The sequence below is a fragment of the Sphaeramia orbicularis genome, chromosome 6, assembly GCF_902148855.1.
Source record: "Sphaeramia orbicularis chromosome 6, fSphaOr1.1, whole genome shotgun sequence".
In the NCBI taxonomy this organism is placed as follows: Eukaryota; Metazoa; Chordata; class Actinopteri; order Kurtiformes; family Apogonidae; genus Sphaeramia; species Sphaeramia orbicularis.
In genome coordinates this window covers 29,553,047-29,572,363 of record NC_043962.1, presented here as the reverse complement: position 1 = coordinate 29,572,363, position 19,317 = coordinate 29,553,047, and the positions used below count along the sequence as shown (strand labels likewise).

The 19,317-nt window shown below is 40.6% G+C and overlaps 1 protein-coding gene across 4 annotated transcripts in view; it reads right to left on the bottom strand.

Moving 5' to 3' along the window:
- scaper (S-phase cyclin A-associated protein in the ER) overlaps positions 1–19,317 on the bottom strand; it is a 57,042-nt gene that overhangs the window by 27,910 nt on the left and 9,815 nt on the right. For 3 of the 4 annotated variants that reach the window (XM_030135774.1, XM_030135776.1, XM_030135775.1), the window contains exons 8-22: positions 18,995–19,278; positions 18,145–18,501; positions 17,003–17,170; positions 16,807–16,873; positions 16,437–16,554; positions 15,976–16,087; positions 15,392–15,532; positions 14,257–14,412; positions 14,014–14,156; positions 13,818–13,899; positions 13,555–13,707; positions 12,398–12,505; positions 8,435–8,571; positions 3,731–3,796; positions 3,443–3,569 (exon numbers count right to left, since the gene is read on the bottom strand). In XM_030135774.1, coding sequence (XP_029991634.1) covers positions 3,443–3,569; positions 3,731–3,796; positions 8,435–8,571; positions 12,398–12,505; positions 13,555–13,707; positions 13,818–13,899; positions 14,014–14,156; positions 14,257–14,412; positions 15,392–15,532; positions 15,976–16,087; positions 16,437–16,554; positions 16,807–16,873; positions 17,003–17,170; positions 18,145–18,501; positions 18,995–19,278 — 2,219 coding nt within the window. The remainder of the gene's footprint in view (positions 1–3,442; positions 3,570–3,730; positions 3,797–8,434; positions 8,572–12,397; positions 12,506–13,554; positions 13,708–13,817; positions 13,900–14,013; positions 14,157–14,256; positions 14,413–15,391; positions 15,533–15,975; positions 16,088–16,436; positions 16,555–16,806; positions 16,874–17,002; positions 17,171–18,144; positions 18,502–18,994; positions 19,279–19,317) is intronic. The other variant, XM_030135777.1, reaches the window with a different exon arrangement.

The window sequence follows — 19,317 nt, the reverse complement described above, 5'->3', positions numbered from 1 at the left end:
AACTCACATCCAACAATCACTGAGTATGGTTAAATATAACAGATCCAGCCTCTTCTCACATGAATTTCATCACTACTGAGTCTTACAGTAAAGTATAAAAGTGATAAACAAAGCGCGGTACCCTGAGTACACTGTAAACCACAACAAGGTTTTTGGGATAAACATGTTGAGATTCAGTATAAACTTGTGTGTTTACAAGACATAATTGCACACAATTTAGTGCACTGGGAGTCCAGGGTGAACATACCAAATGCATAATGCTACATACAGTGTTTACTCTATAAAATGAAACAAAATTAATCAAAGGGCAGTGTGGCGCAAAATTAAATGTCCCACAGAAACCACAGTCAATGTCTAGCAGTAAGAAATAAAAAAAGAAGAATTATTTCATTCCCTCTTGGTGTTGGTAAGGAATCAAATAGAAGTAAATAAAAGTCATCATAACATATTTTTAACTTTAGTGAATGTGTCTTAAGTATAGCAACTGATTATTCAAATGCCAAATGGCACCCTCAGCTCTACAAATTAAAAGGGAAATGAGAAGTCGTCTGTGGTCTACTACTTAACTCCATTATTTATGGCATTAATCATACCGTCAGAATATCTGCCATGATAAAAAATGCAAATAACAGAACTCAAACGAATGTCTTTCACTCTGAAAAACAACCTCCTAAATAAATTTTTAATGCTATGGCTCTCGGGACAGAGATGTCAGTATGCCAGTTGGAGCAGCGCATGATCGATCCTTTGTTGATCTTGACTACTACTTCTAGCATCGACAGCAGGATAAAATTTTCATTGCACATAATGTTTTCCTTCTGCTACTATGTGTTAATTATTTCAGTTAAAAGTCTCAAGAACTACCAGAGTGCACCATAATGGAACCTGCAGATATTCATGTTCCTTTCAAGGTCATTTATAGTAAAGTCTGTCTTCTTCTAGCGCCATTACCAGGCCAGCATTTCAATTTGTCCAAAAAGAAACATATACAGGGTGGGTGAAAATAACTAAGCATTAGAAATTGCACATAGAATTTTTCGTATCACTGAAGTCATGACGAAAACATTTTTTAAACAGACAACACTAATGGGGTTTTCTTATTTTCTTATTGTGCAGGACATGGAGACACGGATTTAGGAGATTCTCAAAGATATCCCAGACGACGTCCTTCAGAGGTTGTTCATTCCATCCCTGGCCGTTTGAGGAAACTGGTTGATGCCACCGGTGCTTACGTTGAAATATGAAGATTTACGTTAGTTTTCCCATGTAATAAAGAATATGTATCATTTGTTTCAATAAATTTGTAATAAGAATATGGTTTTTATTACCAATTTGTAATGCCTAGTTACTTTTCACCCACCCTGTAGTTCTTGAGTGCAGAGCAGAACAAATGCCATAAGACAAGCACATATAAAGACTGTCTTTATGCAAATCCACAAACAAGTTGGTAGAGTGTGAAAGGGGTTTCACAGAAGTTACCAGTCAAAACCTGTTAAACTCACTCAGGTCACCTCTGCTGTCTTTGACAAAGCCCTGACACTGCTGATCTGGGGTCTATCTGTCAGTTTGCTGGAGGCCCAAGCAAAAAACCTTGTTATGCTGCCACTCTTTACCTACCCCCATGTCCCCAGACACAACTCTTTCCACTCCCAGTCGTTCACTAAACCAGGCTCAGACAGGCAGCAAATATAAATGTGAATACAGTCTGCAGTTTCCATGCTCCTGACAATTCCATATCTGTCATATATGCTGTTATTTTCTGGACAAGGTTTAATTAAAGCAGCAGTAAACACTTGAGGCATTATATTTAAGTTCTTAATAGTAAGAGCAGCGTGCAGCCAAAAAAAAGGAGCACATTGGGAAAATTGTGTGTCTCAATCACTGTGTGTAGGGGGGAAAAAAAAAATCAGGTTTGACACAAAATAAACCATTAGAAACCACAGAGGGAGAAACAGAGTGGGGTCAGAGTCGAGACGTAGCCTAGGAAGCAGGGGAGAAGTGAGGGGGTTGGGAACCGCAGCAGCAGAGCAGGAGGGGAGTGTCGGGTGTTGTCTGAGGAATTAGCAAAGAAAGTGGAGACTGAATCAGATATGAAGGAGAAAAACAAATCTCTAGGTGAGTCAGTGACATGAGAGATGCTTGTTAGGTCAAATAATCTAAACCGACTCGACTTGAAGTGACTCAGGGGCCAGACAGCCATGCTGACGGAGACTCTATTTATTTGTCTTTTTCCAGGGATTAGAGAGGGAAGTTGTCCCCAAGGCTGCCTCACAGCCCAATGACACAGCTCCACACATATTTGGTTTGGTGTTTCTATCAGAGGCTGGCAAAGCAGAATTTGACAGAACAAAAAAATAGTTTGGGAGAGATTTAAAAGACAAAGCCACAGTATATGTGCACCGAGCCATGATCTGCTCCTCAATACTGACACCACAGTTGAGTAGAGGACATCTCTTAGCCCACTGACCTCTGACCTCCCACTGGGAGTATATGGAGCTGAGGGGAGGAGTCCTTATGTAGTGACAGCTTGTGAGCTACTCACATCACTCCGCTCTCCTCCTCTCTCCTTACAGGACGTTGTGCCACCCACTTCAGCCACCTTTCTCTGCCTCTCTGGGGAAATTCAGTAATAGCCTCTCCAGCCGTCCCCCTTGTCACTGATGGGCCACCATAATCTTTCTATCCTCACGCCCAGAAGCCTGTACAGTGGGATGTTATGTTTCGAACCACAACTTGGCAGGAAATTTATGCCTCATTACAGGAAGTGGGCTGTATATTCTCCTCATCATAAACATGGTGGCAGGTGTATAATTCCTCCCCTCAGTGTCTAATTGAAGTGAATATTATGGATAAAACGTCATGCAACAAACTCCCTATGACACGTTTCACATCAACTATAGTCATCAAAGTCTGCGGTTTTATCTCACAATTATGTATTTATACAACTGTAAAGATGTGCTAGAAGAAAGCCAAATGTCAAGTCGAATTCTCTGTCTTTGTTGAATAAAGTCTTCTGCATTAGTAACATTTCATCTGGAAATCCAATTTACCATTGTCTATACCAATGACATCTGAGTCATGCAAGCCACATAGACAAGAGACAATGCTTGCTCTCGTGCTAGGAAGCTCCTCTATTGGTACCATGTGCACAATGAAAACACAGTTAATCTGGTCTTCATTAACCAATAACCAAAGGCAAGTTGCTGTGGAGTAAGCGATACTCTACACTGGTAGGGAGAGACAGAAGGAGACACAGCCAAACATAACTCATCACCGAAGAGACATGCCAAAGGGCTGCCATGACCTGTGTGCTGCTGCAAACTCTTAACAGCAAAGCAGGTCATACTTCTCAGACTGACAATTAAGTATCTGTGAGGATTTGAGGTGGCAACTTCCATCTATTCTTAATGCTATATAGTTGTGTATACTTAAATTGTTTTACCTGTTTCTCTAAGATACGTGAAATCTCTCCTAAGGTTCTGTCCAGACCAGAAACTTTGTTGTTGGCCCACTGTCCGCTGTCTTGGCCCTGCAGCTGCTTCAACAGGTCCTTCACCAGGCGCTGCAACCTGAACATACAGAAGTCATTAATATGTTTACAAACATTGGTAGCTGATCCTTGTTTCCACGCCGCTTTGCCAATTTCTATTCATCACCGCTGTACACTCATTTGGGTAAAAATGTAAAAAATGAAGAAACACTCTTACTTAAAACTAAAGAAAACACGTACTTAGCCTTGTATGGGGAGTCGGGGACTTGTGTCTTTGCCTCCATTGACGTCTCATATTCCTTCGCCCTGCAGAGGAGGAAAGTTGGAAAAAGTCTTTGAATCCCAGGACAAAAAGTGTTTGGACTGTCAGTAAAGAAAACAATGGATGAAAAGTGTGAAAAGAAAGAAAAAGCTCATGCTTAGTCTGTTTATTTGGCCTGTCAGCCATTCACCAAGTAACCTGGCTTTAAATAATCACACAGCAGATCTGTAGGGAGTGGATTTTTTGCTGCCATCTAGTCATACCAACAACATCTAACTCTACCTTGAAATTCTGCTGCATGCAAGTCACGTTTAACTAGGGAGGATCAAATTCTTTATTCCACTCAATGTCAAATAAACAGTTAACGGGAGTAATAAGCAGCACAACCAGTGTTTTGAATGTGTGACCTCCTGGCAGGTCATGGTCATTAAGGGACTGGTACGTCTGTGGCATTACTCCAACAGCCAGACTCTAAGAACATCAAGTGTGTTTGTGTGTGTGTAGACCAAGAGCACGGGGAATCCTATCTGTCAATCAGACATTCCCAGACATGATAAAAACTATTGATCAGAGTTAAATAGAGCACTTTCCAGTTACCCATTTCTACACTGATGAAATCAGACTGTTCCTGGAAGACCACAGGTGGAAATATCCCAGCAGAACAGACCTGGACCAATTAAACCTCAACCCAACATTCATAATCTGTACTATTCAAGGGCAGTCATCTAACAACTGCAGATAACTTTCAGGCTCGTCTGGAGGACACAGCGATGCCTGAAACATTACAACTGAACAGCAAATGCAGCATTTCTTTTTACTTTTGTTTTAGTTAATAAAAAATAAAACTAGCAGTGCAAAGTTAATTGTGTTAACTGAAATAGAAATCCTTGATATCTAATTCAAAACTACAATGCAAGACAAACTAAAGAAATTAAATAGAAGTGTAGGAACAATCAGTTTTGTTTTCTCTCTGCATTAATGTTAAAGGAATCAAGAATAGTAAGGTTCTGAGCAATATGGGATCCTTAATAAACAAGAATTTTATTAAACATACTTGACGTCATCCATTATTTCACCCTACCTTTTCTTTTCTAAAAATCCATCTCCTCAAAATAAACACAATCTCAACGTACTTGTCCAAACAGAACAATGAAATAAAAACAGACAATCTAAAACAAACTATGATAAATCAGCAACTAACACATTTAGGTCTTAATGTTTAAATCTTTAATGCTACTTTTGGGACATTTTTTAAAAGATTACAAGCTCCCAACCAGGTTGTAAAAACTTGTTTCCACAGCAATCTGAACCATATCTGCCCTATTTGTCATTTGTGATATTGCAATATTAATCTGTGACAGCTTTATACATAACGAGGTTAAAGAGAGAGCAATTGCAGAGTAATTTATTACAGTCAGAAGCAGCCTATGTTAAATGGCCCTTGTGTAATAAATATTATGAAAGTGATTAGCCATAAGGGAGAAAGCACAAATCTATAGCGCAATACTATAGGCAGTTTGTAACACAAGTCATTTCAGTCCTCTTTTTTGCTTTACAGGCATACTTTGCTACATTACGCCAAAAACAAATTCAAACCATGATTCACAATGCAACCAGTCATTATTTAAATGGTAATAAAAGACAAAAAAATATAGATATAAAAATATTCTAATGCTTCAATAACCCATTAGCCCATTTAACTTGAATGTGCATAATAAAGTGTGTGTGCCTATTTACACTAATGTAGAGCAGCAGACTGAGTGAAATAAGTTAGGCCTATGCTTACCACCTCATATTCTGCACTCAATACAGGACTGTTTATACACACCAGTATCCACAATAACACACTGAACACTTTGTTTCCTACTGAGTAAACCACAAGCAACTAGCTCCAGGCACACAACACCGACATGAGAACAAGGGAGGCTTTACTTTTCAACTTCAAACCCCATCCTGACACTAACTGACAGGCTACGTACATTAACTTTTAATAGCATACTTTCCTTCCCAAAACATGTATTATTAGAGAAGGATAGTCAAGCAACAAAAACATGTGGGTTAAAATGTGTGTGCTCTGCTTTACGACAGAGCTGGGCTGCAAGTTAGCTGAGCGAAGCCCACTCACGTTTTACGGACACCATACAGTGTTCCAATAAAATGGTTCATTTCCACCCGGTGGTGAAGCGGCTCACCTTTATGTTTACTGGGGCTCTGTGTTATTTATGACCTCTGAAAGCCTGCTCCCTTTGAGTGCTAGTCTTAGCAGGGCTGGTGTAGGAGTGATGGTGAACAGAGACAGATCATGTTGTCACTTTCTCAGCAATGCTCAGCCGCACAAAACCAAAAAAACAGCAGCAGTGTGAATAAAAGGACTGTTGGAGATTGGAGTTTGATCTGAAGCTGCATCTTACTCCACTTTGGAATACTTTCTCCAAAATATCATCATAAGAATGCTGATTAAGGAAGAAAAACATAAAGTACTTGGACTTTCTACTCAGATTGTCAGATTACTTTATCAGCCCTCATTTCTAAAAATATTTGACTTAACTCTTAAGTCACATGTGGTTGAAGACAAATATATGATAGCTCTATTGGGATCACAATATCTGCCAACACTTAAATTGTATAAAATGAACACACAACATTAACATGTGATCTATCAAAGGAAGAACTTTACTAGATCTTGGAAAGATTTAAGCTGATAAAAGTGTCTAAAAGAGAGATCATGTTCACATGGCAAGCGTTATCCTCCACCAAATTTTATGAGTAAGAAGGCAAACAATGCACCTGAAACATGTTACACTTGTATGTCTGAATGCCTCTGTGTATACTCTTAAAAGGAGCCAAAGAAATATTAATGTTTCATATACTGACATACCACAGCAAAGTTGAAATAACAGGTGGAGTGGTTCAATAGGAATCAAACTATCAAACTGCTAGAGACACTGTTGAGGAGTGCTTACAAACAGCTCTAATTTTATACGACAAAAATTGCTTACAACTGAAGGAGTGATATTTTAATTTTTTAAATGCATCTTAAAACATTTCCCTGTGGTCTACATAAAGTGTAAATGCTATGTTTGGGTCTGAATTCTTCATTAATTAAACTCCACAGGCCCATCTTCAACCCTATTTCTAAGTAATAACACCAGAAAGGTCGTTTTGAGCGCTGGCCCTTTAAATGCACATGAGCCACTTCATGCCCCACCCCCTCCAGGTTGTTGGCTGTGCTGCTCTGTTCCAATCAACCAACAACCGAACACTTTAGGTAACACGCTCAAAGTTTGGACATATTTTCATTGTGAACTACAACCGCTGCTGCTGACAAACAATTATGTTGCACTTGGAGAAATGTTCGTTGGAAGTTTTGACCTTATATGTACAAATGTCATGACATAACCAGTTATAGACATAACAAATTAAGCAGGAATTAAAACGGGTTGTAGAAATCCACTCTATTTTTGTCAAAATGAATATAACGACAGCTTTGCAGCCCCTGGAGGGTTCAAATTTAGACTTTATGAACTATTAGGGTCCCCAAATGCACAAATAAATGTACCAAAGATTAATAAAAGTGGGTTTAGTAAAATATGACCCCTTTAAATAAAACCCACTATTTACGGTCTTTACCACATAACAAATTCAGTGGCCTATGTAAGGGGAGGGACACAAACTACTGTTTACACTGGGATTCCTTTCAATACATAGATTTTGTTCTAAAAGGTGACACAACTGTTGTTTTAAAAGAATGTAAAGCAATGTAATTTATTGTAGTTGATATAAATATTAATATTCCAATTCTGTTTTACAATGTTACAGTTTCAGAAGAGGAATGGCTAAAACTGTTTGCATTCTGCATTTTATCAGCCACACTGTTTATAAATCTATGTACTCCTCACATTAGAATAAACCACAAACTTCTAAATCTTTTAAAAATCTACTGTCATACCTTGAAGATGGCAGAATCTTAAAAAAAAAGAAATACAATCCCTTCTCTACTATCAGCCACTGACTGGGGCTAATAGTTGCGTCAGCCATTTCATGAATTATAGAACCCCTTTTCATTTTGGTATGAAATACTGCTTTTGTTATATTTATATCATCCCACATGTAAAGGGATCCTCCCAATAATCAACATGAATAACTTCTTACAGTAAGCACTGTCAACATTATGTCTTGTCTCACTCCCCTCCCTCAATGTTGTGACAGCCGTTAAACTGACAGAGCCCAGGTCCAGGTTCTGACATACTGGGGTTCTCCCTCCTATTTGTTGATTACTATTGATTTTCTTTGATATTTCATTTAAAAATCAATGGCTCAGAAGAAGAAAAATAGGCATGGCTCATGCATACTTAAACATACTGTACATCCTGTGCAATGATGGAGGCTTCAGATTTGGCAATGCCATGGCAGCAATTTGGACGAAAGCTCTTTACAGGTGAATGCTGGGCCCCTGAAGATCGATTTGCAATTTCACTCCCCAATCACAGAAAGTGGTCATAAATTAGGCTCATCAGTGTTACCTTGTGGACAGCCAGGATGCACATAACATCTGCTTTCCATCTCCTTGTCACTCATAAAAAAAAATCCTGGCACAGTTTTGTCCTCTGTGCTTCTCAGGGGATAGAGAGTAAGAAATGGCAAGAGACAGACTGATAGACAGAGAGAGAGAATGTATTAACCTGGAATTCATCCTGGCACGGAGTTTCTTTGCTTTCTTTCGTGCCTTCTGCTTTTCTTCTCCATCCTTCACGCTCTCAGAGGAAACAGAGCCGTCAGTCACAATATCCACAATGTATTTCTTCAAGGATAGATGCTCCTAGAGAAGACACAATAAATACAATAAAGACATGACTTAAATGTTATACAAGGATATTGCCGTCTTAGTGCCATTCAGGTCATTTACACCTGCACTGCACAAGTGAAGTGAAGAGGGAAATTATAAGAGACATGATTATTACATTTCTGAATAATGACACAGAGTTCTCAAAGTAACTCAACATTTTTGCACCTAAGCTTAAGAAAAAGACAAACTGATGGGATTTCACTCAGAAGAAAAAAAGGACCCAATATGAGCTAGGGCTTGGCAACATATAAAATTAATTCAGTTAATCAATATATTGCTTTCTGAAAATCATAAAAAATGCCAAAAATCACAAAATCTAGATTATTCTCCTGGAGCCCCTTCTAACTCAATAAACATTCAAAATACAACTTATTTACTTTTTGTAATATATTAATTGTGATTGTGAAATATTGTTTTTTGATTTGGATATTTACAATTTCTTCTATGAGCAGATTTGTTTTTCTTTTTTCTACATAATGTAATAATACAATCAGAATTATGCAAAAATGCAGTCAAAAATTGGAAAAAGCTAAAGCTCTTAAGCCTCCATAAACTTGGAGAAACCCCATGAATGAGTTATTGCCTTTGTATGTAACAACATGCTGATACTGAAATCCAACAGGGTGATTATATTGCTTTAACTTTTAGAGACAAGACTTATCTGTTCAGTGCTGCACAATGCTTGATACTTAACATGATACAACAAAATATAAACGGTAAATTCTGTCAAAATAATGTCACAGGTGTATTCATTGTTGAGTGTAAAGAAGTACAATTCTGCACTTGTGATGTGGGACTACATGTGCTGTGTGACATGTGTATCTGCAGCTCTATATAACACCATTGTGTCCAGTAATTACCTTCAAACCTCCACAGTCTTTTGAAACCACCCACTCATAGACATACTAAAGGGCTGGAGGTGTTGTTTCCTGTCTAGCCCCATCAGATGATTCTGATATTTCCACCAGGAGACGGGGGAATGTAATCCAATTTGAACAACATGATGCATGTGCAAGAAACCAATTACCCAATTATGCTGTCATCCAGCACCCCAGAGGATAGGATGGCCTCACAGATAAAGGATTTCCATTCAGCAGTTGAGCTAACCCCTGTGGGATGCCATACCCTTTGGTCACAAGTGTTGTCAGTGCACCTGCTGCCTGAATAGGAGTTTCACTGAGAGTAAGTCAGTCACTTACTTAGGGAGTTTCAGAATCATAGCCTTTTTTAAAGCCTCAGAGTCAATGGACTTGACCAGAGTAAAGGAGGATGACGGTACATATAAAAATAAAATGGGCACTGAATGTGATCTGGAGAGTATAATGTTTCCTAAGGAGGGTATATGTTACTGTATTTGTATGCACACACCTCTGCCCTTTACTCATGGACACTACAGGTCAGTCATTACTCATGACCGGACACTTGCCCACTTGGGAGACCACTCTTCAGTAATCTCCTTGAAAGGCTAACCGGTACATTAGCCACCACAATAACGGATTCATTTCAGTAACACATTATCCTTAACATAAAAACATTAAGCCATCAACTGTAGAATATGCTGACACAGACAAATGTCCCTCCGCAAACAAACACAGAATAAACACTTCCAATTTCCATTTTCGGTTGCTAGGAAGCTAGACTGAATGGCAGTTCTGTAGACAATCACACTTGATGACAGACAGGTGTCTACAACTGAACCACGGTAACAAAGCGGCAAAGATACAAGCCTAAAGGGCACTGCTATCGCACAATACCACACATTGCCTCTGGTAGGAGTAATATGACACCGCCCTAAACATATCTGCCTTTTTCAGAAACAAATACTCCTATCACAGATCTCAAAGGCAGCCCACACAAATACAAATCCTATAGGATATGTTCATCCTGCTTCTCTTTTGTCCCATACAAAAGCCTGAGAGGTAGGCTTTCCATTTTGCATGAAACAGACAGCTGTATTTCATGTTGGCTACTAGGCAAGATATGATACTATATAGGGTTGAGTTACCATCGCTACAGTGGTTCACATGGCAATTTTTTGCATTCAGCTAAATCCTATCGGGGACATTTAAGGAAGTCATGTAAGACCAAAACAGAAACAGAAAATTTTATCCTTAATTATCCTTTGAATCTTCTTAAACAGCAGCTTCTTTGCCAGAAATAAATGAAAATCAGATCTCAAAAACAGCACGGGGAGGGAACGCCTCATACTTCAGCTGGCACATTCTATATTTCAGCACGGTTCTCAATTTGTGGCTCCAACAACAAGACCTTTAGGACTACTCGGTGTCTTTGGGAGGTCAGCTCTGATATGTTCTGCAGCATGGTGATCCCTCTACTGGCCACATTCACCAAGCAGAACTGATTTTTTTTCCCCCTCTGAGGGTCCTACAGTTATTTTGAGCTGTGGTGTCAAAAGGTGATAGATATATAAATTCCCTATGTCAGATATCATGTGTATTGGATATCATCTGCACCATTTCAAACCAGGACAGAACGTAAAGAGAGTAACTGCAATGACATTTTTTCTCCATCCACACACACTGATCCTGCCCTGTTGATAATTCTGTAGTTTCAATTTAATTCACATGTCTTTCAGAATGAAACAAAACGACTGAATATGAAGGCACAGGGCATTTGATACCTGCTTCCACTGAAAAACTATAGAGTGACCTTTGCACAGTTGAGCCAACAATCTTAACTTTAATTAAAAATCTTTCATTGGAGAAAGAATTATCCAGTCACAGCTGAAAAATAATTGGCAGTGCTATGAATAAAATAATGAACACCATTATTAACTTAGAAATAAATAATGAAAGGAAAGTCAAGAATATATAAACAAAGTTTCCAGACTTACCCCTAATGACAGCTTGATTAATGTGCACACATTTAAAGAAAATGTCAGTAGAAATACGCTTTTCTGGAACATCCAAATGTTATCTATCACAGATATTGCAATAATAGCCACAGTCCATTCATAAAATATGTAATACAACCTGTCAGGTAAAACGTTAAGAACTGGCTTGATGTGTGATTGGACAAAGAGCAGGACTTGGAGTTTAGCAAGTGCTTCAACTTTGTCAGTAAGATATAAAATAGAAAACAGCAACTCCTCAATATGAGCAGCATGGTTATTGGTAAAACTATATTATGCAGAGGGATATATTGTAAATGTACATACAGAATATGAATATAATATATGAAGCAGTGCTCATATATGAACTGTTTATAGTCCTATAGTAGTGAAGTGCTTCTCTTCATTACCTTGTTTATCATACTGTCAAAAAGAAAAAATGCACTGCATTGGGAAAGGATATGATTTAGAGAGAGGAAAGGAGGGGTATCAATTATTCCACACTGAAAAAAGCTTTGAATGAAGGAGCTGCTGGGGCCAAAGGTGCTGCGTATAGCACCAACAGTTGTCAGCTTCACAATGAGTCCTGCTGAAAAGCCAATCTCATATTGCAGCCTGAGAGGTTACCTTGCATTAACGAGCTGCCTTCCCATGAAAAGCGCTCCATGACAAAAACAGCCCGGAGACAAGGGGGTGATGTCACCTCTCCACTGAAGCACTGAACCTTAACTGTGTACATTTCAAGGCCCATTTGTAATCTCACAAAGCCAGCAACAGAGCCATGGCAGTATATAAGGGGATGCATAAACAATAATAATGACCACGTCATAAAAGACAACTGGTGTGTCTCTTTGTCTTTTACATGACACAAACAGCACTATGGCAGTATTCTTTGACACGGTGAGTGGATGTTTGTTCTTGGCAGGGTGCTGGGTGGGGGGTACGCACCACTTCCTCATCCGAGAGCTCCCGTCCCTGGATGCTGCTACTGTCTCGCACTGCCTGTTGGTGCCTCTTGCCCTTGGTGTGGCTGAACAGGTGCACCTCTGAGGTGATCTGCAAACACAAACACAGTGGTCAGAGGTCACTGCTGCAGACACAATGCAAGCAGAGGCAGGAAAAGGTCAACAGAGCCCCATGGGACACTAGTGAAATTATATACCACATGGGCTTTTCAATAGGACATTACCTGCCTCGCATCAACCTTCTTTTAAAGCAAAACGGATGTGATTTTCTGCTAAAGTCTAATCATGTGTAACTTAACTTAACAGATAAGACGACTATGGTTTCACTTCATAGCATACTGGTTTTTGACAGCACAAAGTGATGGCACTAAATGAGAATGCAGCAAGAGAAAGTAGCTGAAGACACTAATCAATGAAATACCATCTCCTGGGATTGTAAAACTGAAAGTTAAAAAAATAAAATCCCATAATTTCCTTCAAGTACAGTAGAATTCTTTCAAGTATTACAAGACAAGAGCAGGACTGATCGCAGATGTTTGAATGCAGTGGAAGGATGAGGAACGAGCACAAAAAAGACAGGTGTATAGCAGCCACTGTTGTACTCTCATCTCTGAAAAGAAGCCCATTCAGCTTGGTTTGTGTTTAATGTCATTAAATAAAGTGCTTGCTGCTGACCCATGCATGATCTCTGGTGACAGATGCTGGGCAAGGTCAACTAACATTTTAACAAGATTCACTGTTTCACCCTGGACTCTCTCTTTATCTGATGCTGGTTTGAAGCTTCAAGGTGTCCCATTCTTGTGTTTGTGGGTTTGTTGCGTAGCAATGGAAAAAGCAGAATCATGCCCAGAGTCCATGATTAGTTTCAATGAAACTGTCGTCCCCACATGTCCAAAAATAATCTGAATCACCTATATAATGGTATTTCTACGTAGACAACCTGCCAAACATATGCGTTTCTCATAGCCATGTCAACTTAAGGCACTCACGTTTGTGGCTTGAGACTGTAAATGCATTAATTTATTGGTTAGCGTTTTTAACTGGAAAGTGAAAATAACGATGGATGATGACTTTTTCATTCACTTACAATAAGCCCTAGAATGAAGCAAAAGTAGAATGTTATGATGAAATTGTACATACCACAACACAACACAGAGAGCACTGTTTTTTGCGCTCATAGGGTGTCAGTTTGGGGGCGTAGTCTGTGTTAGCATGTCGACCACTGCTGAGCTCAGCAGCCTTTTCTTTCCTCTGTTCAATTTGCTCCATATGCCTACGGCTGCTTTCATCATGCTATGGAGAGAACAGAAACCAGGGGTCAAACAGGTGATGGGGATTCCTGTACAGTAGTGCTGGAGAAATAAAGTGGTACGCTGTAAATTTATCTTCTATCTTAAATTTACCTTCATCTGAATTTTCTTCTGCAGTTCCTCCATAGCCTCCTGTTGAGCAGCACTAAGAGCAGCCAGACGTTCTTCTCGGTCTCTACAGGCAAGATTAATGAGGAAGAGGTGTAAAACAACTACAAATCAAACCTGTGAAGAAGTATTTAGGATTAAAACTGCTGATGGGTGAAGTCACAATTCTGGTGATAAAAACCTGGCTCTTTCCCGTGCTGCATCTTCTCTGGCCTTCTCTTTTTCCTGCCTTTGCTGTTCAATACGAGCCTCCTGTTCCTTCCTCCGCATCAGCAGTTCCTCCACCCTTGCTTGTCGCTCTGCTTCTAGGAGCCGCTTACGCTCCTATAACAAGAAATTGCCATAAAACATAGACCTAGAAGTGACAGTGACTGTATATGTATACTAAAGAGCCAAAGGGATATTGAGTGTTATTTGTTAGCACCTGCACAGCTTCATCTCTGGCTTGCTTCTCCTCTTGTCTCCTCTGTCTCTCCTCCTGGAGCTCATTAAGGCGTTGTTCATATTCATTTAACTTGGCCAGAGTATCATGCCTCTTGTTTTGGGCCTCCAGGGTATTGATGAAGGCGATTTCATTCACCTGCAAGATTGAATGCATACATAAAGGTATACTTTATGAACAAAATTACTAAAATTAGAAATAGTTTGCAAGTTTAGACAGTCTAACCACTGTAACATTTTAAATATTCATTCATTTTCTGAACCCACTTTATCCTCACTAGGGTCACGAGGGTCGCTTGGAGCCTATCCCAGCTACATAGGGGCGAAGGCAGGGTACACCCTGGACAAGTCGCCAGTTCATCACAGGGCTGAACATATAGAGACAAACAATCACTCTCACATTCACACCTATGGGCAATTTAGATTAACCAATTAACCTATTAGTGCATGTCTTTGGATGGTGGGAGGAAGCCAGAGTACCTGAAGGGAACCCATGCAGACACGGGGAGAACATGCAAACTCCACACAGAAAGGTCCCACCCCCCGTCGACTGGTGTTGGAATCGAACCCAGGACCTTCTTGCTGTGAGGCACGAGTGCTAACCACTGCACCACCCACATTTTAAATATGATTAAAATAAAATATATAAGACACAACTCTAAGCCTCATTGTTTATTTTGGGGGTAGTAGCCATGGCCAAGGTCGGAGAATTGGCTTGTGAATGAAGGGTCACTGGCTCGATTCCCCCATTCTGGCAGAGAAACTGTTGGCTGGCGTGCCCTTGAGCAAGACACTTGACCCCCCCCACCCCCACCCCATTTGCTCCCCCCAAGGCACCTGACATAGCACTGCCACCACTCCTAGTCTGTAGTGTGTGGCGTTCCTGCATGTTTCAGTTAGTGATAGGTTTAAATACTGATTGTGTGTTGCATGTCTGCATGTTAGATAAGCTGACAAATAAAGATGATTTTTCATTTCCAAGAGTGTATGTGTATATATAAATGTCACATAAGCCTTTTATTGTAAATACAGCTGCAAATGCCCTATATAACTTATAAAAATGTCTCGGCTGTCAGTCACAAATAGTCATTGCCAATCAGTGGGATCCCATTCTGTACCTTGGCCTCTTCCTCTTGTGCCTTCTTCACTATTGCCTGAAGTTGCAACTCTCGCTTAAACTCTGCATGTAACAGTTTTTCCTCCATCATCCTTCGGCGTTGCTCCAGCAGCTCCTCCTTCCATTTCCTCACCTCCTTCTCCTAGACACAGTACAGACAGAGGCACAGTAGTGGTTAAAAAGAAGAATAACATACAATATATTCTCCAGGACAAGATGGACAATGGATCCTTGATCTATCAGTTGCTGCCTTCTCAAGTGTGTCTAAGTGAGGATTTAAATGAATATACACCCCTTCATATACAGTATTTTTGTGGTTAATCCTGATCTATTCTACAACTCACTCATCTCACCATGGTCTGCAGAACAAAAACAAACTTCATGAAAGGCTGTTGATATTGGACAGGGGTCTCTCTCACAACTGTCTGCGGCCAGCTGGCCTGGATGCGACTGGGGGGGGCTATAATATTTAGCGATTCTATCAGGTGCTGTGGTGACAGAACCTCTCGTTACGAGCCACACTGGGCTTTGCTTGCATGGAGCTTCTTTAGGGTGCTTTCCATCAACTTGGTGTAGCTTACTCACTCTCTCCAAAAGCTTCTGCAGTTTGAGCGTCTTTTCTTCACGGAGTTTGTCCCTCAGCTGCTGCGCCTTCAGCTGTTTCTCCTCATGTTTCTTCTTTGACTCTGCAATGGTTCTGTCAGAAATAGGGAAACAAATCATTCATCTCTTTCTGTTTCCTTATCAACAATGCACAAGGTGGCCAAGAGCTCTGATAGGCACTTGGGCCTGTTTAGACATTCTGGGTGGTACCCTAAAAACCAGAGAAGGTCAGATGACTTTCAGGTTGATGGGTTAAATCCTTGTCAAAATAAAATGAGAGGGCTGCAAATGACTAAAGTGAGGAGCTTTTCTAAAAAGGCACTTCATGTGCAGAGAAGATGATGGTACTTGTGTAGATATGGCAAAGCAAAAACTGTGAAGCAGGCAGCTGACAATCAGAAAATGTCTTTAAGATATAAGAGCAGAAAGACAACATTGTATACCTTTTCCGTGATGGTGAAGACAGTTTTTCATGCATATGAATCCCATGCCCAGGAGGCCGAGAAGGCTCTTCTTCTACTATATCTCCCCATGATGTGCTCTGCCTCCAAGGCTCCCGGGCTATATGGAGGGAATGTTTAAAAAAAAAAAAGCAAATCATGACAAAATTTTATTGTTACAATACATGGACAAACGCCTCTACACATTCAAGTCCTTGCTAAAATCTCTTGCAAGCTTTCAATCAAAGACATTCAAGAGATGAATAGACATTATTTATAGCCTTTCACATCAGCTAAATCTCATACAGGATAAGTGGTGATTCTTTTTTCACCTTTACATGGAATGAAATTCTATTGTCATCAGTCTTCTTACCATCATAATCTGCCAGCATGTCACTCCAATCCATATTAACTCCACAGACTCCATTGCTGATGCTAACCTGTGGAAAAGTTATTCTTATGTTACAACTTCCAACAACGTAAAGTTAGATAAAACTTTTTTTTTTTTTTTTTTAATAAAAGCAGTGGGAATTAACATTTACAGTCACAATGACTGTCATCAATCTTACAGAGAAATCACTTTCGTTATCAGTCTCCAGCTCATTGTTCTCAGCCTGAATCTCTCTTGTCAGCTGCTCTTCCTCAGCAATGGCACTGGCAATTGCCTCCTCATTGGCTTTCTCCAGACGATCAGCCAGCTCCTCTTTCTTGGCCAAAACTTCTGCCATGGACTGCGGCTGAATAAACGGCACAAATAACATTTTACACACACAGCATTTCACACTGCATAAAGGATTTTTTGTTCAAACAACTACTGCATTCAATGTGTAGCACCTGTGATGACAATTTAGCTGCTGTGCAGTTGGATCGATTTGTACATGGGTGCATGAATCAAAGCTTGAAGGGAACACCATATCAACCAAATTACGTTTGTACCACACAATCATCACAAAAATCACAAGTGAGAAAGCATTCAGTAGTCATGCAGGGCACGTTTACTGTGAGGATGAAGAGATGGTGGAAGGAGGCAACGGATGTTTTTACTCTACTAAATGTGCAATTTACTTCAGCCACATATTAGGAGGGTTTAATATATTATTAACATTGCAGTGAGTCATGGATTACTCTCAGGCACTCGATGTTCTATACTGCATTAGAGAGAGGACAACAACGGTCTCAACAGTGTAGGTTCAATAAATGCCTAAAACTTGCGTGTAAAAGATCTGAATCTAAGCTTCAGATTTTTTTTCTCCTTCTGTCAAAATTAGACAGTATTCCACCTGTACTTTACTTATAATTAAATGTTTGAAGCACTTTTGCACATATGAATAGTGTGTAGTTATTTATAATGTTGATGAAAATAATAAATAACATAGGCCAAACAAAAGACCAGTGCTGGGTTAGGTATAAACTGATATTTCTGCCAAAGTGCTATGGCATTTCTGTACACCGTTTTCATGTAATAATCATGGGAGAATATTTTTGGGCAACACCCTGGAAGCACTTGCTTAAGTACAAAGGCCATCTACTCACAGCTATTCTTCACAGTGAATGGTGCTATTACAACACTACACAGAGCTATGCAGTCTTGCTTGCACATTTGGTCTGGAGGTTTCTTAAGATTGACTTTGTTTAGGCGGTGAAGGACCCTTGGGGATCCCTGGCCCCCCAGCCCTCCCCTCCCTCTGCTCCTCCATCTCTCAGCACTCACAGTAGAAAGCTCTGTGGGGTCCAGCACACTCTCCAGTTTCACCGCTGCCATGGGAGTCTCAGCATGTCCTGGAGCAGATGTGGCCATGCCCTGCGACGCGCCCCCCTCTGCCCCACTGTCCCCCAAGGCCAACAGTGCACCGAGCCCATCCGTCTGGGGAAGATCTGAGGATTGGGATACAGCCAGAGCAGGGACTGGGACTGGGACTGATAAGGCAATGTCTGTGGGTGGGTCTGTGGCTGAGGATGGTGTGGACTCTGGGGCTTGGGAAGTGGTAGGAACTGCTATTGGGGGAGGCGCGTCTTCACAGGGTGCGTCGACACACTGCCCTGAGTCTTGTACACTCTCTGCTGGGGGCTGCACCAATAGTCACACACAAACACACGCAAACTCAATTAAACACATGCATATTTCAAGCAATTCATGAGAGCAATAACAAAAATCAAACCAGTCAATACTCAAAGCACAGCTGAGAACACAAATCATGCAGGGGAGCTAGTACTATCATGCCCTAAACATCCAATTATGATCAAAATAAGCAAATACATCAGGAATACAGATTTGTATCCGTTTCTATAACACACTCTTACCAAGTGTGTCTTGAGGCATTGACAGAGTATTTATTTCACGAGAGTGAAAATGGGTTTTCTGCCTCTGAAATGTCAGTGTACAATCAATCGCCTTAAAGCTGATATGCCTGTCTGGACAGTCTGTCTATGAATACCATGGAGCCCAAAACAAAAACAATGTGGCTGATAAATTGGTCTAGTGTTACTCTGCTCCTTGTGAATAATTGATATCCAGGGACTGCTCGGGGAGAAAGACGTCACAAGGCACTGAACCTCAGTACCTCCATCATGTGCCCATTCTCTGGATGTTCAACCACCTCCAGAGGCTCAGGCTCAGCAGGGGCTTGATGTTGAGTGTCCGTCTGGGTCGTGTCCTTGTCAGGGGGACTCTGACGTGGCGTTTGCTCTTCCTGTGGTGGCAGATATGACTGGTTCTCCTTGGTGCAGTCCTGTTTCGGGGTGACATGAGCCAAGACGGGACTGGCCTTGGCAACTATGGCAGCGGAACGAGGCTTGGCAGTACGTCCCCGCTGGACGGTCTCCCAGCCCTCAGCATCTTTTTTACCTAGAAATTATGAACAGTGCTCCATCAGTGAAGAAGAAC